Below are 22,377 nucleotides of genomic sequence, written 5' to 3'. Positions count from 1 at the left end.
GAATTTTAACTTATAAAACACACCAAGACTTGTTATCTGATAGATCATAAAATTTGTTAATTCATCGTTTTGCCAAAGTCCCGCGTCAAAATTATCGAGCCTCGATCAGATTTCTTGTCTTCGTGAATTAATTAACTTTAATAAATGATTGTTATCTACAAAGCTTATCTTGAATCTTATTTAAAAGCCTCTTAGGCTCTTTCGATATTGTGGAATCTTTGATGAGATCATGAGGAGATCAAGTTTAAGGTCAACTTTTATCATCAATTTCATCGTCAATCGATAGACGTTCATCTGCTAGACATGGATCTCTTGTAGGAACTTCCACCTGAATCCAATGGCTCGCGACTCGCGAGTCGCGCGATTCACTTGATGTCGTCTGCCAAGCAACAAGCAAGGAACGAATATTCGCATTCGCGGATATTCGCATTCGCGAAATTACTGCGAATATTTTGCGAATATAATTTTGTTTTTTTGATGTAATAGTTGGTTAATAAAACAAAATCCATTAATTTCTTATGTTTTGTAGTGTAACAAAAAGTAACTTTACCACATTATAATCGTAATCACATTATATCAGTCTTCTCTTTATCATTTGGTAACGGGACTGCCGCCAAGGTCACCAAGCCATAGACAAATAACGCCAAATTTAATCAAAAACTGAATATTCCATTCGCATTCGCGAATGTTGGCAGCAGATATTCGCATTCGCATCCGCGAATTGTCAAAACATGACTATACATCACTATAGTCTGTACGTAGTGGTGGTGGTGGGGTCTTCCAAAGCTGAGCTTTCCGGTGCGAGGCCGCCATGCCAGCACCTTGGGACCCCAACCACAGAATATATAATAGTACCCCAATGTCTATCGGCTTTTCTCAAAGGTGTGTGAAGTCTGCCGATCCGTACTTGGCCGTGTGGTGGACTATGGCCAAACCCCTCTCATACTGAGAGGAGACCCGTGCTCTGTAGTGAGCCGGCTATGGGTTGTTCATGATGATGATCATGAAGCTTTTCTTACCTTATAAATTGAACAGTTATTTCCAGTTTCTAAACTTCTTAATTTACGGCGTTTTTGAAATTTTATTTCATAAAACACCAATTTATAATTTATCGCCAAAACATTTTATTGTTGTCTTATAGATCGATAAAGCTATGCTGAAAACTTGTTAAAAGTTTTAACGTTTAATTATTCCAAAGAACGCCGTTAGTGTGAACGGATTACATCAGCCGTTTGATCGGATTGCTCTCCTTCTCGAATTAATTAGCACTTGGAAAAGACTTGTTACAAAGATACTGTCGATAGGGACTTGCTCTTTTGACATTGCGAAATGGTTTATAATAGGTAATAATAATAATAATAATAAAAAGCTTTATTGTTTGCATTATTGCTAGACTAGCTTATACCCGCGATATTTATATATTTAAATAAAGTAGGTGTATAAATAATTGTATTACAGTGAGTTTATCTAATATCTAAACTTGAATCGAACACCAAACAATAGGTCGCTAACTAAGCATAGTTGCGAAGACTATTGCTGTAAGGATGAAGCTCGCACTGCAAAATAAATCCGTAAGATATCTACCACGATGGTCAAGTGCGGATTTGTAGACTTGACACACCTTTGAGAACATTATAGAGAAGTCTCAAGCATGCAGGTTTCCTCACGATGTTTTCTTTCACCGTTACACCAAGTAATCGAAAAGTTAGACCTGTACGTTCCCGAGATCGAAGTCCGGCCCCTCGAATAAGTAGCCCACTTTTAATTACAGACGAGGATTTGGAGACGTTATTGGACGAGGTGATCCGAGCTAGCAACCGCGGTGTGTCTGCCTCGCGCAACGTGAGTGGGGGTCCAAACTGGACCTTCGGACAGTCGCTGTTCTTCTCTTCCACTGTGGTCACTACCATCGGTGAGTTGGTACTTGAAAATCTCCGGCTAGTTGGTCCTTGAAAATCTCCGGCTAGTTGGTACTTGAAAATCTCCGGCTAGTTGGTACTTGAAAATCTCCGGTTAGTTGGTACTTGAAAATCTCCGGCTAGTTGGTACTTGAAAATCTCCGGCTAGTTGGTACTTGAAAATCTCCGGCTAGTTGGTACTTGAAAATCTCCGGCTAGTTGGTACTTGAAAATCTCCGGCTAGTTGGTACTGGAAGATTTTCTGCTAGGTGCTACTAGCAAAGACGAGGTGAGGTGGCTTAGCGCTCCACACTACTCTTACTAGTAGGTTAGGTACGCGGTCTCCGCCCTACATCTTTCCACTGCCTACTGCCACTTCAACTTACCTACTGATGGTTTGGGCTAGACATGTCAGTGAACTTGGTTCTTCTGCAAATCTCTTCATTCATCTTTGTGTTCAAATGTTATATTAGTATTTTTTATTCGATGAAAGACTAGTGCTCGATTCCAATTTCACCTGATAATGCAGTAAATTAATGGAAGAAACTCGTTTATTTCACAGGCTATGGTCATGTAACACCGCTTTCCAAGCCAGGGAAGCTGTTCTGCATGGTGTACGCACTGCTCGGCATTCCGCTGACGCTGGTACTGCTGTCAGCGCTGGTGGAGCGTTTACTCCTGCCCGCCACGTCTCTGCTACGCTCGCTTAATGCTGCCCTGGGACACCTCTACCGCCCCTTCACCATACGCCTAGTGCACCTCATGATTATAGGTAATACCGAAAGCTTCGCCATATAACACTTCTTCCCAACATGGGGAAGTCTCTGCTGCATTCCTTCATTCTTCTCCTACATCATCGTTCTGGGCATGTCTACCACCTACCTACATCTTTTTTTAAAATTAAATACGTTTCGTTTTCGAGGTCTCTTGGAATCCTGATTGCTCAAATGACGTCCATTTTGAAATTGAAAAAATTATTGTGTTCTTTTCATTGATATGGGTGTCGTTTTCGTACTTTATTGGGGTGCTGATTAATTCAAAGTCAAATAATTTATTCAAAGTATTTTTACTTGTAACTCGATTTGTAATACTCGAAGAAACTAAAACCACAGAATATAAGTGACGACAATATTTTAAATCAAAAGTTTTTTGTTTAAAATGATGCAATGGCAACACTGCCATAACTAATAGCAGCCATGTAAGAGAAATAATATAATAGTGAGTTGATCAGTGATCATACTGTTTCTTATTTCCAGTGTCGATCCTGGTAGTGTTCTTCTTGCTACTGCCGGCGGCCGCGTTCGCCGCGCTGGAGCCCGAGTGGGACTACCTGGACTCGTTCTACTACTGCTTCATATCGCTCACCACCATCGGCCTGGGCGACTACATCCCCGGAGACTACCCCGACCAGCCCTACCGCCCTGTCTACAAAGTTGCCGCCACCTGTAAGTTTCATGACCAACCCATCGCCGGCCTACTACTAAGCACGGGGTCTGTTCTCAGAATGACAAGGGTGTCGCCCACAGAGTACAATTATATACTGGAACGCCGGCCCTTTTAGAAACCAGTGATAAATCTATGATTAATTAAAAGTAAATGAAAGCATGTTATTTTGTCCTAACTCCTAATTTTAAGACTGCCGATCGATTAGCCTCTTACATCGATACAAAAAAAATCAATATATATATATTGGATTCTTGGCCAGTTTTTTGTCTTCCATAACAAACCATAGAGATGTTATGAATATACATAGTCTGTGTCAATCTTGATGCAAGAGGTCCGTGTCATTAGTCTAGTACATAGATTATCTACTATGTACCTATGAGTCTAGTAGTCAAGAGAATAGAGTAATTTTTGCATCAAATTTTGCTAGTACTACCAGCATTTAATTTTACCCAATTTTCGAGGAAATTATATCAACCTGAAAGTACTTGCAAACAATTAATTTAATTAAAAGTATAAATGTATTTATTTTTGTTTTCTTATTTCAGTCTACTTGATCATTGGACTAACCTTCTTGATGTTGACTCTGACGGTGTTCTACGACATTCCTCAACTGAATCTCAGCACGGTCTTCTCTTCAATGAAGCTTGACGAGGATCCAGAGAAGATGCGTTTAAGCGGTTCGGGAGTGATGGGTCCTGGCTACGGTATCGGAGGACTGGTGATGAGGGATGACTACCATCATCACGACCAACGCCGCTCAGTTGTGCACATCAGACCACATCTAGATGACAGCCCGAGCCCTGAGGACACGACGCCAGTCCATGCAAGGGATATTCGAGTACACTAAAACGCTTCAAAACTTTGACCAGCTAACGTTTTTTTTTTGTTTTCGTAGCTATTGTAACTGTACTATGTTCCAACAGAGTAAAATGCACTTACGATTGCCAACCATCTTTCATATTTTTTTATAGTAAATAAATTATATACAAATTAATGTGACGTCTTGGTTTTAATAGACATGTCATAAGCTCAGGGTGTTTAGAAATATTAAAGTAGAATTTAAAAAATAAAATATCGTAAAAATACTATATTATGTCTACCAATATTATTTCTATTAGAGTAGGTACCTAGTTGAAAAGTGTATCAAAGTAAAAATGATTTATTTAGAGATATTTGTGTAAAGAAAACACTTGCTGCATTGTTAATTTTAGAAAATTCTAAATTTTATAATTGTCGCTAGGTTATTTACTGCTAAAACTTGGTTTCTTTAATCGCATCTTCACAATAATTATCAGGTGTGTTTAAACTGTAAATGAATGAAAAAATACTAATAACTTGCATGTAATAAAATCATAGAGATATATAAAAATATCTGTAATGGCATGAATTTTCAAATGATTTTCACAAATAACTAGTAATCTACAGTTTATGAAATTTGATTTCATAAGAATTACATTCCTCAAGTGCAGTCTGACTAAAATCGTGTGTTCGCCAAGTCAAAGTATGCATTCTTCTTAGAAAATTGTAGATAGCCGCATGCATAGGATTATATAATTAAAGAAAGTTATATAATTTAGCATTTTATAAACGCAGTCACCTTACAACACCAAGATGAAGGTATTTATATCGTTCAATAGGTGAAAAATACAAAAAAGCAAAAAGCACCGCTATTATATTCTTAATTAGTAACCAGGAATCCTATACCTACATAACTAACGTCTGAAATTATTTGTGTCACAAAAAATATTATTCTGTTTTAAAAATCGAACTTTTTTCGATCGAGTTCGTCAAAAGACTGAGGAGGTTTTCAGATTTTCTCACTTTTCTATTTCAATATTAACTATATAGATTTCTATTGAAAACCTATAATAATAAAAATAACAATTTTATAGAATAAAATATTAAACACGAATAGACTGAAGAACATGTCCTTCTGCATCTACTGTATACGTAAATATCTAGTATGAACTTATTAAAATTGACGGCATATCAAAATTTTAGATCCCATACAGAAGTCTTCAGCCCACGTACGTATCATTGTAGTAAACAAGATGTTGATAATATTAGATTAAATAAAAGGAAATTTATTTAATTTCTTGATTAAAATAAATAAAAATACTTTTTAGCCTTATGACCTCGACACGTATCAATAATTATGTGACAGCTATACATCAAAAATACAATTTGCATGCACATACCTATTAAATTATGTTAGTGTTTTTAGAAATATATAACATATTATGTACGCCTATGTGTTGATGTTTTTGATGTTTCTTAGAAATATATCTTACGAGTAAATGAAATATAGCAGAAATATAATATTATATTGTAGAAAATAAAATCTTACTATTTTACTATGTAGGTATGTATTATAATATTTTGTGTTGACAAAATTTCTTCAATTTTTTAATAAAATAAGGCGATAAATTCACTTTATTTTTTTCTTTAAAACATAAAATATATACTAACCGTCTTACCACAAAGAAATATAACAAGTTTAACTGGCGATATAATTGACGATTTGACAGTTTTAAGGAAATTAAAATAAACATGCGTTTGAAGCTTGTTTAATTTTTTTGTTATAAGGCCGTCAATCTCTTTAAATCTTTGGCTGTGACAATAAGGTACTTGGTTGAGGTTTGTTAAATTTCATTGCATTTCATACAGTTTTTTTAATATTAATAATAGTTCTTAGTGCGACTTTTTCAGAAAAATAAAAATAAATATTTATGTAGTAACAAGAATCGATGACAATATAATACAAGCTTATATTATGGCGTTGAGACATAGCTATTTATATTACCAACCTATAATATATTTTATTTTGATAGATCATTCTTTCTATAGAAAGAATATTTCCCAGTAAAAGAAAATTTGCTAACATAAATTTTAGCTATTACTGAAATTACGTGAACTGGTTTTAAATCATTACCATACCTAATATAATTTACTCAGTACCTACTGCTCAAATAATGACCGTTAGATAATACACAACACATTTTCAACATTAATGGATATTAATGTAGGTATTTCCAATTCACTACGTACCTATCTAAAATGCTGACAGTATTTAGTAATATTTTACAGGGACTATTGTATTGAAACATTATAATAATCAAATAAAATGTCTTTTTAGGTGTACACTGCTATAATATTAACATTATACATCAATCTCACAAATATCTAATTATTAAAATTCAATATTGTAACAAAATATTTGTATATCTTGATAGAATATTAGACACTAGTAAGGTTATATATACAAAAAATTATACCTACCTATCTGTCGATAAAACATGATGTATGCCTTTAACGGTAAAATATGTAATATTAATATGAATGTAAATTGTATCCGATGCAATTCTTAAATAAAACAAATCAAACTTTAAGTACTTAACTGCCTATTTTTTTATTTACCTACACCATCAATTTTTTTTCAAATTCTTACTTTGTAATAAATTCTAGTCTACATTCTCATAATGTTATAATATAATTATAAGCATGCTAATGAATAATATTTATTATATAGTAATGATAATTTAATAATTTTCTTATTGTATTATAAATTGTAACCTTTTGTTGCATCTTTAATATTTATCATTTTATTGTACCTAAAATTGTATTTGCAATACCCTGACAGGGCCTCATGTAGGTATATTTAGCTTTATAAGCACCCACCATCAATTAATGTAAACCGCTGGTCCTAGAAAGATGAAATTTGGTGTCCCTAGTTGCCCGTACACTGCACTGTGATTCATCGCCCATCGGCCGTCGCTGGAATTCGCTGGAACCAGCAACCGAAGTCGCACGATAATGCTGGCGCGCTGCTCGAGCTCTAAGGAGTAAGGAGTTTTAAACACAAATATAGCAACACTGAAATTGTGTGTCGTGTCAAAACACTGTCAAAAGCTAAATACAAAAAAAAGTTGGTTATAATCAACTCCACCAAAGAGTATAATAATAATATTATAGAACTCCGCTTTTTTACCCGAAAGGGACAAAACAACAAAAGAAATAATACTTATTACTTACGTATGAAAGGTTATGTTTCATAATTTGTGTTCGCTACAACTTTTACACAGCAATGCACCATAAATGGCTTCTACACACCTTCAATACTAAATTTAAAACAGAAAACTAAAGAAAAACTCGTAATATTCGCAATAAATTACTATCACAAAGGTTTGTTGGGTACAAACTACAACGTGCCCAACAAAAAAAAAGCTAAACTATGACAAAGACAAAAAATTGTGTTTATATCTCTATCACTCTTCAGAGCTTTTCTCTGTACACCTAGCTTGCTCTAACAAGGTAGGTACCTACCTATGTATTATTTTATTATTTTAATGCCAAGTCTCCTTGATTCTTAGTCTGAGGTTCGAAGCTTCGTGGAACTTGTCGTGGAAGCTTCCATCCATAGATTATCTACTTCCATCAATGGTCAAAAATATCATAGAGTTACGAGAATTAGGTAGGTATTTGCAAAACCAAGACTTTCAAAACTCAGAACCATATGGCTCAGAACAAAATATTGTGTTACAAAATCAAAATATAACCTCAAAAGCACTCAAAAGTATACCGCCCGTGCAGTGTTGTTCGGTGGTGTTGTTACCACCGAGTACCGACCAGAAATAAAAGGTTGTTAGTTGGTGGCACAGAGTACATTGAATATAGGGTATAGAGTTAACACTCAGATTGATTGCATAGCGCCATCTAGCGATATGTGACATCCCTAAAGCCGAACAAATCGCGCTCCTCAGGATATTTCTTAAATAATATTATTCCCCAAAGTAATTTCCAAAAATCAAATATTAATTGATTTGACTTTTAGAAATTACTTTGGAGACAGTGGAATTTGAATTACTTTAGGCAAATAAAACAACAGTGTAGCGATTAGACAGTTTTTTATAATTTCTTTTATTAAATAGATTAAATGCCAACATTTTAATTATATCACCTTCGTCTTAATCTGAAACTTCAATTCAAAATAAGCATGGCACACTCGTCGGTTTCGATACACATAGTGAGGATCCAAAGATGTGTCTAGTCCAACAGCTCGAGTCCACGCAAGATACAGATCCATTTCTTTTTCAGGATTGAGAAATGAATATAGAATTGTACCATCTTTGCCTGAAAAAAATTTGTGAGAACTGACCACATACCGTTGCATAAATCAATGAGTATTACTACCAGCTTCTGTTTATGACTTTGTCTGCGAGGACTTTAGAATTGGTGCATACCGCATAATATACCATCTCTGTTGCTAATTAACCTAATCCAAATTGTTTCTTTAATTGTGATGTGGTAACAAACATCCAAAATTACATTTTATCTAAATATATAAAAGGGAAAAGTGACTGACTGATCTATCAACGCACAGCTCAAACTACTGGACGGATCGGACTGAAATTTGGCATGCAGGTAGCTATTATGACGTAGGCATCCGCTAAAGGATTTTTGAAAATTCAACCCCTAAAGGGGTGAAAGAGGGGTTTGAAATTTGTGTAGTCCAAGAGGGGTTTGAAATTTGTGTACTCCACGCGGACGAAGTCGCGAGCATAAGCTAGTTTATAATATAAATAATGAAGAGCAACATTTAATGAAGCTTTTATTAGACCAAAGGTCAGATACAGAAGGAGACGTACTCAAGACAGCAAATATAGTGTGAAGCTACCTTACTATGAAGCCCTAACCACCAGTAGCTAAACCGATGGACTCTAGTTTTTAATATATCAAACGTTTCATAACACTGTTAAAACTCCTCTTTTCGTGAGGAAATCTGCATCAGTTTTTAGCATAGACACGAAGGCGACGAAGACTAATAATTAGTCTTTGCTTTAAATAATAATTTATAAGTTGATTACTTACGAGTTTTACCGTATCTCGGCACACAACAAAATAACCTCTCTCACAAGCAGCTATAGTCCAAATCGTTAGGCAGATCAGTGTCCAGGGGTTTGCGCGTAAGTCCAGTGAGAAAAACGAAGCCGTCGGAGTCCAGGGAGCAAGCAAAATCGTAGAATTTATCATAAAAACACAAACAGAACACATTCACGGATCACAAAAGGAAACAAAATCACAGAACACAGACTAATAACATCTGAAGTTCACCGAAGAAATAATTCTCCGAAGTAGCGCCATCTACTGCAAAGTGACGAACTATTTTTCACGAAGAAAAAAGATTTGTATGGGCTGTTAGGACACTGGTTGGTGGTTAGTTGGTTGTAGTATTTCCTGGTATATTTTCTACATCTTTGAAAACTTCAACAGAAATACTTAAGTTATGAAATAAAACTGTTTTTGGTAAAGCAAAGGCATATCGTATGCAACAAATAATTAAAAAACCAATGCCGCTTGCAGTTTAGGTTATACAAAGAACCCGGTTATAAAAAGAAAATATGGAATCGCCAGTATCGGCTTTTGCTGTATACAATGCTAATAGAAGGGAACCTAAAAAGAAAAGGAATAGAAAAGTCAAAACAGCGACGTCACCGAAAATCCTAAAAGATGTTGGAGACGACCAAATGAAAGAGATCGGAGTGAAGCTTAAACGTGAGCAAAAGAAGCAGAAAGAGTTGAAAAACATCTCCAAGAAAAAGTTGCATAAGAAAAAGAAGTCGAAAAAGGATAATAAAATTAATACCCATAAAGAATTAAGGAATAGAAAGTCTTCTGAACGTGTGGAGATAGAGGTACCGCAATTATTACGTACGAAATTGAAGAAAGAAGAAGAAATTGCAGTACCTGAATACGTGAAATCAATCTCAGAGTCCAGTAATAACAGCTTTGACTTGACTCCCGTTCAAACTGACAGCACTGAAGAAGGGCTGAAGGTTTTCAAATGGATGATTGCACCATTCAGCCCCGAAGATTTCCTTAATCAGATATGGGAGAAAAAGCCACTGCATATAGCAAGAAACAAGTCGAGATACTACAATGACATAATCTCCACACCACTCATAGACTCCATGCTGAGAAACGAAAATATTCAGTACACTAAAAACATTGACATCACATCTTATGTTGACGGGAAAAGGGAAACCCACAACCCTGAAGGCAGAGCACACCCCCATCTTGTCTGGGACTTCTATTTAAATGGCTGCAGCATCAGGTTATTAAACCCGCAGACTTATATGTCACGGCTGCATCTGCTAAATGCAACTCTACAAGAATTCTTACATTCTTTTGTCGGAGCCAACGCCTATTTAACACCACCGGATAGCCAAGGATTTGCACCACATTATGACGATATTGAAGCGTTCATCTTACAAGCAGAAGGCAAGAAACATTGGCGTATTTACAAACCAAGAGATATACTTGAAACCTTACCCAGGACATCATCAAAAAATTTCACTGATGATGAAATAGGAGAGCCAATATTAGAAGTAACATTGGAAGCTGGTGATATGCTGTACTTCCCTCGAGGATATATCCATCAAGGGGTCACAATAGACGGGGAGCATTCCTTACATGTAACAATAAGCATGTACCAAAAACATGCATGGGCAGATTTATTTGAGAAAATGATCCCTGCAGCTTTACAGATGGCTATCAATGAAAACGTTGAGTTTAGAAAGGGTCTGCCGTTCGATATCTATGATAACTTTGGATTGGTCCATTCTGATGTCAAAACTTCCCGAAAAGCTGAAATAGAACAGATAGTCAAAAATCTATTTAACAACATACAAAATTACCTACCAATAGATGAAGCAGTGGACCAAATGAGCAAGAAATTCCAACAGGATGCACTACCACCTGTTTTGACTGATTTAGAAAAAGCTGTCACTGTATATGGTGGCACAGATGTCATGGTGGAAAATGGAAAAGTGACAAATAGAGTAGAAATAAGCTTAGATACAAGGATAAGACTCCTACGTAAGAATATACTGAGGATGGTCTCCGAGGAACGCATCAGACTGTATTACTATGTGGAGAACTCATTAGAGTACCATGGAAATGAGTTACCGTATTTGGAAATTGAGGAAGACCTAGCTCCTGCGATTGACACTTTAATAAGTTCCTATCCAGAGTATGTGTGTGTAGAAAACCTAGATGTGCCCAATGAAACAGACAAGCTACAGATAGCCGATGCCCTGTGGAGCAGAGGTTTAATCATGACTGAATACCCTTTGGAGAATATAGATGACGATTAAAAGTTTGATTGGTGAACTTATTTTTTTTTAATTTAAACCCTTGTTATCTTTTACTGCAGGGCAAGAGGTATTACAGTATGCGGCAAAAAGTAATGTACATCAGCCTTTGAATGAATGAATGAACAGAATGACATTTTGGCTCTGTAGTGTTGTCACTGTCACTCATACCAAAGAGCCTCGATAGCTCGACGGTTAAAGGAGGACTGAAAACCGAAAGGTCACCGGTTCAAATCCCATCCGCTGCACTATTGTTGTATCTACTCCTAGCACAAGCTTTACGCTTAATTGGAGGGGAAAGGGGAATATTAGTCAGCAATCAATTTGGCTAATATTCTTTAAAAAAAATCTATATATAATATGATCTTTTGTCTGAAAATCCGCTATCTCCTAAAAGTCGATGTACATTATTTTCTGCCGCGATTTGGTTTCTGATAAGAATTCTATGTATACGTAGAAAGAATGAATTTAAAGCCCTTTAAACCTGTCATTTTAGACTAGTCTTTTAGGCATATGGAACTACAACAGACTGGTTAGTTTTCTAGACATTTGCTTTCACTGACTGCTGTTATGAGTATACATAGTCTGTGTCAATCTTGATACAAGAGGTCGGTGATTAGTCATTAGTCTTAGTTAGAAAAAGTCATCTTGTGATTTGTGATTATTAAATTATAATATATTTTCTATACACTTGATGCAGGCTATTTTATTGTCATATTATTTATACTAAAGTATTATAAATTATACATGGTGTCAGAAGTGTCGTGGAAAAAACCATGCCGGACACAAAAGTTGAGAGACAGCACGAAGGACAAACAAATGTCACCGAAGTCACATCAAAAAGGCTCAATATAGTCGGAAACGTTAAGCCTATGAGCCTGGAGGGCAATTGTGCAGTTAATTGGAAGAAGTGGCAACAAGCATTTGGCATATTTTTAAAGGCAAGTGGCCTTTCCGAGGAATCTGATGCAAGAAAAGTCGCAGTATTTTTACATTTTATAGGCAGTGAATGCCTGGAAATATTCAACACTTTCAGTCTAGACATAGAAGAAATTACGTACAGTCAACTAATAAAGAAATTTGAAGAATATTTTGTGCCGAAAAGAAACATAACCTATGAATGCTACAAGTTTTTTACAACAAAACAAAATGTAGGTGAAAGTCTGGAAGACTTCTTAACACGTTTAATAAACAAAAGTAAGTCCTGCGAATTCGAGAGTTTACAAGAAAGAATGATAAAGGATATTTATATCACTAACATGCATGAAAATTATCAACATGTTCGGGAAAAACTTTTACTCGAAGAGGATTTGACCCTAGAACGGGCAAGGAATCTGTCAAAAACTATAGTGTCAGCAAAGTCTCATGCAGCCGAATTCAAGGAATCTACTAATGTGTTCTTCCAACGTCAGTCACTCAGTCAGTCTATGTCACAGTCAAGAGCAAGGTCGCAGTCAAGAACAATGGCTCAGTCAAGAAATAGATCACAGTCTCAAAATAGGAATATATGTACTCGGTGTGGACAAGTTCATCGATTTAAATGTCCAGCGCGCAATGCAAGGTGCAAAAAGTGTTCATTTTTAGGTCATTATGCAGCATTTTGTAAGTCTAAACAAGTGAAATATGTACAACAAGAGGATAATGATACATATGAAGGTAATGAGTCAAACTGTTTATTTGTCGGGCATTTAAATTCAAGTCTATCTACAAATGCAGATTGGAGTGTTAATTTTTTAATTAATAACATAAATGTACAGTGTATTTTAGATACAGGAAGTGATGCTAATGTCATGTCATATAATTTGTTTCAGTCATTAAATGTCATTGAGAATTTGTCACCTTGTCATGCCAAAGTAACGTCTTATTGTGGAAATAGTATTCCAATATTAGGTCAACAAAAGCTTGAATGTACCTATCATATAAATAGTCAATCTCAGTCAAAAACAATTAATTTTATTATAGCAAATGTGTCGTCTCCAACTGTCATTGGTAAAAGTACATGTACAGAGTTAGGTCTTATTAAAAGAGTCTTTAATATAGCCAAGTCAGATGATTGTCAAAGTGTATGTCAGAATTATGAGTCAAACCCAGTCACAAGTCATTGTCAAAGTGTATGTCAGAACTATGAGTCAAATCCAGTCACAAGTGATAGTCAAACTCTGTCCGAGTCTCATAATTGTCAAGTTAACAATAATAATTGTCAGTCACAGTCACATTATAAAAATAATTGTCATGTTCAGTCACATTTACAGTCATATTATATTAATAATAATAATGATTTACAGAGTCTTTTGTCTAAGTATAAATCTGTATTCGATGGATTGGGCTGTCTACCTGGTGAGTGTCACATTACTGTCAATAAAGATGTCCGTCCCAAAATTGATCCACCACGGAAAGTTCCATTCTCATTACATGATAGACTGAAGAAGGAATTGGACCATATGGAAAGTCTGGATGTCATCACCAAGGTTACCGAGCCAACGTCATGGGTGAGTTCACTTATTTTAGTCGAAAAGAAAAATGGTCAACTTAGAGTCTGTCTTGACCCAAGAAATTTGAACGAAGCGATATGTAGATCACATTATCCAATACCTACTATTGATATTGTGCGATCCAAGCTACATGGAGCATCATATTTTTCTACGCTGGATGCTAGCAGTGGATTTTGGGTTATCTGTCTTGATTTAGAAAGTTCAATGTTGTGTACATTCAACACCCCATTTGGCCGGTACAGGTTTAAGAGATTACCTTTTGGTATCAACTGTGCCCCTGAAATATTTCATAGAATTATGACAGAAACATTTGGTGTACTACCTGGAGTCATGGTGTATGCTGATGATATTTTAGTCTATGGCAAGGATCGTCAAGAACATGATGAAAATCTACAAAGAGTGTTTAAAAAAGCTCAAGAAGTCAACCTAAAGTTTAATAGAAGTAAGTGTAAATTTGGTCATACACAAGTCAAATATTTAGGACATATATTTTCAAAAAATGGAGTGTCCCCCGACCCAGATAAAGTCAGGGCTATCAAAGATATGCCGTCGCCTGTCTGTCTCAAGGATCTACAAAGATTTCTAGGAATTTTAAATTATCTGGGAGGATTTATTAAGAATTTGGCAGAGGAAACTGAACCTCTACGTCTATTATTAAAAAAGTCAAGCGAATGGTCATGGAATGAGAGTCATGAAGCTACATTTACACGTCTAAAAAATATTATTTGTCAAGCGCCAGTCTTATCACACTATAATGTCAAAAAGTCAGTAGTCTTGTCAGTCGATTCAAGTCAGTCAGCAGTTGGTGCAGTCTTGCTTCAAGATAATCATCCAATTTGTTATGCTTCTAAAACATTAACGTCAAGTCAGAAGAACATGGCACAAATTGAAAAAGAACTATATGCCATTGTCTTTGGATGTATTCGATTTCATCAATATCTTTATGGTAAAATAGTCACAGTAGAAACAGATCATCGTCCATTAATTACTTTATTTAAAAAGCCTTTAACTGAAGTCCCAACACGTCTGCAGAGGTTAATGCTGAGATTACAGTCCTACGACCTAAAGGTTGAATACAAACCTGGCACTAAAATGTATATTGCCGATTCTTTATCACGTGCAGCTTTACCTGAGTGTAGTGAAGATGAGTTGGATGAAGATGTCATGGTTCATGTCAATATGCTAGTAAAAAACTTACCTATTTCAGAAGAACGTCTTCAGTGGCTTGTCGAGGCTACGGAAAATGATGAATGTTTGCAGCTACTGAAAAAATACTATCAGAAAGGATGGCCTGATAGAAAGTCAGAAGTCAATAAACTAGTCCTACCCTATTGGAATTGTCGTCATGAAGTCCATGCTGTCGGTAATTTATTATTAAAAGGTAACAGTCTTATAATACCTACAAAATTAAGGTCAGAAATTTTGAAAATAATACACAGTGGTCATCAAGGCATCGAAAAATCAAAGAATTTTGCCAGAGGAGTTGTATATTGGCCCTTAATGTCACATGATATACAACAGTGTGTGGAAAATTGTGAAATATGTCTATCACACAGGAATGCTAATCCGCCTGAACCTCTTGTGTCACATAAAATTTGTTCTTTTCCTTGGGAAAAAGTGGGCATGGATTATTTAAAATTCAAAAATCAAACTATACTTGTCGTTGAAGATTATTATTCAAATTATATTGAAATTGCTAATGTCAGTTCAACGGGAGCCAAAGCTCTGATAAATGCGCTGAAACCTATATTCAGTCGCCACGGAATTCCTGTATTTGCGAACACGGATAACGGTCCGCCTTATAATTCCCAGGAATTCAAACAGTTCTTAGAGTCATGGAATATAACTCATACCACATCTAGTCCATACCTGCCTCGTTCTAATGGATTAGTGGAGTCTGGAGTAAAAATTGTAAAACGCATACTTACTAAATGTGCAGAGTCAGGTGATGATCCATATCTTGCATTATTGCAATACAGAACTACACCTAGAAACAACCTACCGTCTCCATCTGAGTTACTGATGTCCCGTCGTCTCAGAACACTTATACCTACTGTTGTAAAACACCTTGAACCTAAAGTAATGAGTCATAGGATATACAAGAAAATAAAACAACAGAATAATTATAAACAAAAGTTTTATTATGATAAAAAGTCAAAAAATTTGCCTAATGTCAACAAAGGAGATAAAATTATGTTTAAAAAGTCACCAGAGTCAAAATGGCAACCGGGAAAAATTGTCAAGGAATGTGAGCAACCTAGATCATTTATAGTTGAAGCTCCAGATGGGTCTACATACAGAAGAAATCGCCAGCACTTGCTATCTTCGCATTCTTCAAGTCCAACTAAGGATACAATTCATGAAAACAAAGTAGAAAGTCCAGTCAGTAGTAAACATGTCAGTCCAAAGAAGGAAATGAGAATGGAAGATTGTAAAGAAAGTAAAGATAAGGGAATAAAGACAACAATAAGTGGTAGACAGGTCAAACCCCCAGTTAGATTTCAAGATTGCTATGATTAAGGATAATTTGTGAAAGTAGATTTTAAGTTTTCAAACTATAGTCGTACCACTGTCAGTCTATAAGTTAAAATGTTATGTCAAATGTCAGTATGTAAATTTTTATAAAATTGTCACACATTGTGTTGGTCCTAATGTCTTCATAAGTTAAGTTAATGTTTTAAAAAACAAAACAAAATGAAAAAGGGAGATGTTATGAGTATACATAGTCTGTGTCAATCTTGATACAAGAGGTCGGTGATTAGTCATTAGTCTTAGTTAGAAAAAGTCATCTTGTGATTTGTGATTATTAAATTATAATATATTTTCTATACACTTGATGCAGGCTATTTTATTGTCATATTATTTATACTAAAGTATTATAAATTATACAACTGCCAATAGAATTTTTACAAGTATGCTATACTAAATATAACCTAGATTTGGATTTAGATTAGATATTGGATTTTGGTGCCTAAATTAAAAAACTTTTGTATCCCAGAACTACCTTCTGCAATACAGGTATTTCCTAGTGCAGAGGGGTAGGAAACTCATTTCAATAAATTATTATTCTTATTATTATACACTTATAATCATGGATGTAAAATAATATGTACAAAAATTTTGATCAAAAAATTTATTATCAAAAATGTATGAGAAATTGAGCACCTCACTCATTTTTTTTTACAATTTCATTAATTACCTAATTATTCTAAAATGCTGGTCCATCTCGAACCTTATTGTTATAATGAGTTACAGCGCTAATTTAGGCTTCTTATTTATTACAGTACCTAACACTAATGAATAATGGCAGGTTATGATTATTATTGAAACAACGTTATTATTTAGTTAACCTTGGGAATCTACCATTTATTAAGTATAAGTAATATCATGTTCACGATGTATTAGTAGGGGGCCCAGCTTTAAAGAACTATGGCGTTTTAATCAATTATTTTTTATCATTGCTTAAAATCAATCTATCTATAAAATCTTTTGATAAATTACCAAGCAATAATGCGAGCAAAAAAGACCATACAATTTTTAACAATAAAACAACACTGCTATTGTTGACAGATTACAGAAAGGTTGATTTATTTCTGCCATGAGTGGAATCTGTATGGCACTTTCATTAAAACCAAAAAAGCCTCACACCAGACTACTTAGTTATGTGTTATATTGTCAAACAATTCTTCAGACTATTTAGGAGGATGAAAATGAAAGAATTTGAATAAAACCACAGCTTGTAAAAAGATACATTCCCAATGTTAGCCATTTCAATTAGGACTAAATAGCTATGTTCGTACAATATTCACATAAAACTTATTCTATGGGTGAAACTATAGTGGCTAGAAAGGATACAATAATTATACATATTAATTATGACCAAAAATTACAGTTTACACTTTTTTATTGTCTTTTAAGCTGCCGTTTTCAAGTGAGATAATATTATTATAGGAATTAATCTAGAACTTTTGACTATAAAAAATATTTGGAACAAATCATGAAATTATTCAGCTCGGCTGATAATGATGATGATGAAATTCTAGTAACATTTATATGTATAGATTTTTCTGAAGTTGTTTCTACCAGAGAATAATACATCTTCATAAGATTCTTCTAAAGGAACTCAGTATCTAGTATACTACTTGCAGCCAAAACAACTAAATACATAAATGTAGAACTGAATTCAAAAATCATGGTCAGCCATAGTATTTTTACAATCACAGCAAATTACTATCAATACATTGGGGCCGATTCTCTTGTACACAATCTCTAAACTAAACTAAATTAACAGGTCTAAATCTAGTGCCATTCTTTTCCGCAAGCAACATTATGAAAGGGATAGCAATAGATTTAGACGTGTAATTTTAGTTTAGTTTAGAGATTGTGTACAAGAGAATAAGCCACAGTATTTGAAAATTATTTATATTTTCATAGTGAACATAGCTATTTTATTCTTAAATACTAAGATCCAGCTCAATAAATGTTACCTACTCAGCTAACTACCTACTAAACATACTAATATAGATTTCTCTCTCTCTATGGTCATTCCTTCATTCCTAAAGATTGTGGTACTGGCAAGATCCCTGCATCAAAAGGATCAGCTGTTTCCATTTCTTTCTGTCAGGTGGATATATGTGATATAGATATGGATGAATATAGATTTAGGATAACCAATAATTTCAAATAGTTTTTAAAGAAAATGAACAAAATATAAAATAACATTGTATTTGTGGACACCAATGATTCAAATAATTTAGACATCTCATTAAGAGTGATAGAATAAACAGTCCATACAGAGAGCCTAGTTGACGCCCGCGGCTTCGTCCGCGTGGATTTAGGTTCTTAAAAATCCAGGAGCAACGCTTTGATTTGTAAAAAGTAGCCCATGTCACTCTCCATCTCTTTAACATCAAAAAAATAATGTTGTCTCGGTGCTCCATTGCGACGTGATTGAATTAATAAACTAACACATTTTCGCATTTATAATATGGGTAGTGGTGCTAAGCAAATGCTAAGTAAGTAACAAATATTAATCTGGTTTCAAGATTCTATCAAAGGTCCATTTTACGCAGCAACCTCTGCTGCATTATTCTGAGCTTCCATCTGTGCCTTGGATGCACATTTGAACTTCTTTTTGACTTCATTGTTTAACCCCTCCCTATTTCTGGCAATTTCTATCGCATAAAACTGCACTCGAGGCACTAAAATTGTGTTTTGCTCTGAATAATCGCCTTTCGTGTCTGCACGCATTAGGGTTCCAAAACTGTAGTCTTCCACTATGTTTTTAAATTTTTCGCAGAATATACGCCATTTGGCTTTGTTGGTGTTGTTCTTGATTTCACTTTCTTTTATGTACGATACATCTAAGTCGGGGAAGTCTTGCCTGAAGTGGTTGTATATGAGGTCATCGTGAGGTGTCAATCTGAGCCACCTTGTGTCTACTGAGCACAGGACCTGAAATAATATAAGTTATTTATTTATTAACTCAGCTAGCTTGTCTCACTTATTTCTGCACTAGCTGATGCCCGCAACTATATCTGCGTGGAATTAGGTTTTTTAAATCCTGTGGGAACTCTTTGATTCTCCGGAATAAAAGTAGCCTATGTCACTCTCCAGGTCTTTATCTACACCCATGCAAAAAATCACGTTATTATTATTCAGATACAAGTTAGCCCTTGACTGCAATCTCACCTGGTGGTAAGTGATGATGCAGTCTAAGATTATAGCGGGCTAACCTGGAAGGGGTATGGCAGTTTTTATTAAACCCATACCCCTTTGGTTTCTACACGGCATCGTACCGGAACGCTAAATCGCTTGGCGGCACGGCTTTGCCGGTAGGGTGGTAACTAGCCACGGCCGAAGCCTCCCACCAGACCAGACCAGAAATTTAGAAATTATAAAATTCCAAACCCCTGCCAGGAATCGAACCCGGGACCTCCCACTATTAAGACCACAGCGCTCACCACTGCGCCAGGGAGGTCGTCGAACGTCAATCCGTTGCGCCGTGATTGAAGGACAAACCAACAAACAAACACACTTTCGCATTTATAATAAGGGTACCGATCATTCTCATCGTGACAGCTGCTTTCCCCTATTAAAATAAAACATCCATACTAATATTATAAATGCAAAAGTGCATACGTGTGACAGATTTTAATGAAATTAGGTACAGATATAGCTTCCACCCCAGGGAAGGTTTTTTTAAAATCATTTTCTTCTTCCTTAAAAGAAGTATGATATTTCAAAAATACCAAATTTCATTAAAATAGGTTGAATGACCATTGACAAATAGAGCAAATATGGCTTTCCCATTGTTACTTTGGACGCATTTTAAGGACTATGTAGGACTGCACGCGGTTGTTCCAGCTAATCTAATAAAGATAAAGAACTTACTACTTTATGTAACTTACGTTAAAGTAAATATCACTGTGCTCCATGGCCCTCGCTGCCCACAGGTGTTCTAGGGTCTCATCGTTGCCAAACTCTTCGGCAGGTCTCGTGAGGACGTCCTGAAATACATAAAATTATAGTACTGCATGACAAAAATGATTTATGCAAAGTTATGTACTATAACTGTATGTACTTGCCATTTTACACTGAATACTCCAAAGCACTATAGTTTAACTTTTTATATAAGTTAGCCGGTAGGTACTTGTGTAAAGTATCGTAACTTAGTTGATACGTAGGTACGTGGTAGGTACTTTTAATCACACATATTTATTTATCACACTGAAATAGCACAAAATTGATAACATAAAAACAACATAACTTATTTTCATAAAGTTATTTGATTTTTTCGATTTTTTCTTTGTTCATGCGTTTTTTTACTCCATTTACTCTTTGGCACAGACCAATATGCTCTTTGGTCTGTGGCACCTGTAGTGGAAAGAGGTGACTGGTAGGTAAGTCATAAAACGTAGTGATTATAATATACTCTTTGGTAAGTCAGTGTCGTAGATAGAGTAATAAAAGTAGACACACTGCGCTTGCTGATACGCGGTCTCCACTCCAGAACACGTCTGCCCCATCGGCCATCGGTTCTGCGGCAGACGTGGCCTGCCCACTGCCACTTCAGCTGGCTTCGTTGGGCTATGTCGGTCACTCTGGTTCTTCTACGGATTTCCTCGTTACGAATTTTGTCCCTCAGAGAGATACCCAACATAGCCCGCTCCATAGCCCGCTGAGCGACTTTGAACTTGTGGACAAGGCCAACTGTCAGTGTCCACGTCTCAGCGCCATACGTCATCACTGGTAGGACACACTCATTAAAGACTTTCGTCTTTAGGCGTTTATAATATGGCTAACTATAGTTACCCATATTATAAATGCGAAAGTTTGTTTGTTTGTCCTTCAATCACATCGCAACGGATCGACGTGATATTCAAAAATCAAAGAGTTCCCTCGGGATTTTTAAAACCTACCTAAATCCACACGGGTGAAGTCGCGGGTATCAGCTAGTAATTTATTATTTATTAATCAGCTAGATTAGGTATAAATAAATATGTTTCGTACTTTTATTAACATTAGTATTGGCTTCTCTGAAGAAATGTTTGAAAATGTTAAACCACCTAATTAACTAGTTATATTATAATTTTTATGGGACGATGGGAAAATTATCGGATTGATTTGAGCACGATTTGAGGATTGATTTGGCTCTATGGTTAGAACATATGCTTGGAATTTTTTCGCTACGCTCAAGAAATAAAATTTATCAATGTGGCTAATTCCTTTGTACACTATCTCTAAACTAAACTAAAATATCACGTCTAAATCTATTGCTATCCCTTTCATAGTGTTGCTTGCGGAAAAGGAAAGCACTAGATTTAAACCTGTTAATTTAGTTTAGTTTAGAGATTGTGTACTAGAGAATCGGCCCCACTGTTTATTAAGCACCTATAATTCCTCTGTTTTAAAACCACGAATAAATACCTACTCGTTACATAGCTTTAAATGTGGCTTTAAATATTTAAATAATAAAACTTGAAGTTACCAAATAGTACTAAAATATATTTATCAATTTTTTGCACAAAGTAGGTAGGTACATTCCAATTAATAATTAAAAAAAATATTCCCTCCAAATCTAATTTTTTTATATTGTACGCAACTGTCAGCAATCGAGAAAGCAATACAAAGATCGTCTAGAACATGAGCAAGAAAGAATATATCCTCGGACCATCTCGGGTAAACTCGTTTTAACTCCGTGCAAATCTATGACTTGATTGGAGGAGAGAAAAAGAGGGTGGCGCATGCGCGTTGGGCCGACGCCATCTCTAAACTATGTGCATTATTACTTGTTGAAAGATTTCGATGACTTTTTTGTGAATTCGGTGTGTGATAATTCGTGATCAAAAGCGTTAACCATGGAATTACTGTGCCGCGTGTGAGGTAATG

At 35.4% G+C, this 22,377-nt stretch overlaps 3 protein-coding genes and 1 long non-coding RNA gene across 6 annotated transcripts in view; 2 read left to right on the top strand and 2 right to left on the bottom strand.

Moving 5' to 3' along the window:
* The window catches only part of LOC117986222 (potassium channel subfamily K member 1-like), a 50,885-nt gene extending 44,152 nt beyond the window's left edge, over positions 1 to 6,733 (top strand). For 2 of the 3 annotated variants that reach the window (XM_069501773.1, XM_034973058.2), the window contains 4 exons: positions 1,772 to 1,912; positions 2,461 to 2,670; positions 3,155 to 3,343; positions 3,890 to 6,733. In XM_069501773.1, coding sequence (XP_069357874.1) covers positions 1,772 to 1,912; positions 2,461 to 2,670; positions 3,155 to 3,343; positions 3,890 to 4,191 — 842 coding nt within the window. In that variant the 3' untranslated portion in view covers positions 4,192 to 6,733. The remainder of the gene's footprint in view (positions 1 to 1,771; positions 1,913 to 2,460; positions 2,671 to 3,154; positions 3,344 to 3,889) is intronic. The other variant, XR_011237300.1, reaches the window with a different exon arrangement.
* LOC138403001 (uncharacterized) overlaps positions 1 to 22,377 on the bottom strand; it is a 164,090-nt gene that overhangs the window by 99,555 nt on the left and 42,158 nt on the right. The window lies entirely within an intron of this gene.
* Positions 7,767 to 11,513, top strand: NO66 (Bifunctional lysine-specific demethylase and histidyl-hydroxylase NO66). The gene is made up of 2 exons (XM_034973057.2): positions 7,767 to 7,982; positions 9,544 to 11,513. The coding sequence occupies exon 2, from the start codon at positions 9,743 to 9,745 to the stop codon at positions 11,495 to 11,497; it is 1,755 nt and encodes a 584-aa protein (XP_034828948.1). The 5' UTR covers positions 7,767 to 7,982; positions 9,544 to 9,742; the 3' UTR covers positions 11,498 to 11,513.
* Positions 17,105 to 20,846, bottom strand: LOC117986613 (protein PBDC1). Its single transcript, XM_034973479.2, has 3 exons — positions 20,574 to 20,846; positions 20,397 to 20,495; positions 17,105 to 19,440 (listed from the first exon to the last, which is right to left on the bottom strand). The coding sequence occupies exons 1-3, from the start codon at positions 20,574 to 20,576 to the stop codon at positions 19,051 to 19,053; spliced, it is 492 nt and encodes a 163-aa protein (XP_034829370.1). The 5' UTR covers positions 20,577 to 20,846; the 3' UTR covers positions 17,105 to 19,050.

This window comes from Maniola hyperantus, chromosome 11 (assembly GCF_902806685.2).
Source record: "Maniola hyperantus chromosome 11, iAphHyp1.2, whole genome shotgun sequence".
NCBI lineage: Eukaryota > Metazoa > Arthropoda > Insecta > Lepidoptera > Nymphalidae > Maniola > Maniola hyperantus.
Note: the sequence above shows the minus strand (reverse complement) of the source record. Positions and strands in the feature narration are given on the sequence as shown.

Excerpts from the sequence above, each read along its gene's own strand:
- LOC117986613 (XM_034973479.2), bottom strand. Across the intron at positions 19,441-20,396 it reads ACAGTGATATTTACTTTAAC|GTCCTGTGCTCAGTAGACAC; the intron begins GTAAGTTACATA and ends ATATTATTTCAG.
- NO66 (XM_034973057.2), top strand. The coding sequence starts at position 9,743 with ATGGAATCGCCAGTATCGGCTTTTGCTGTATACAATGCTAATAGAAGG.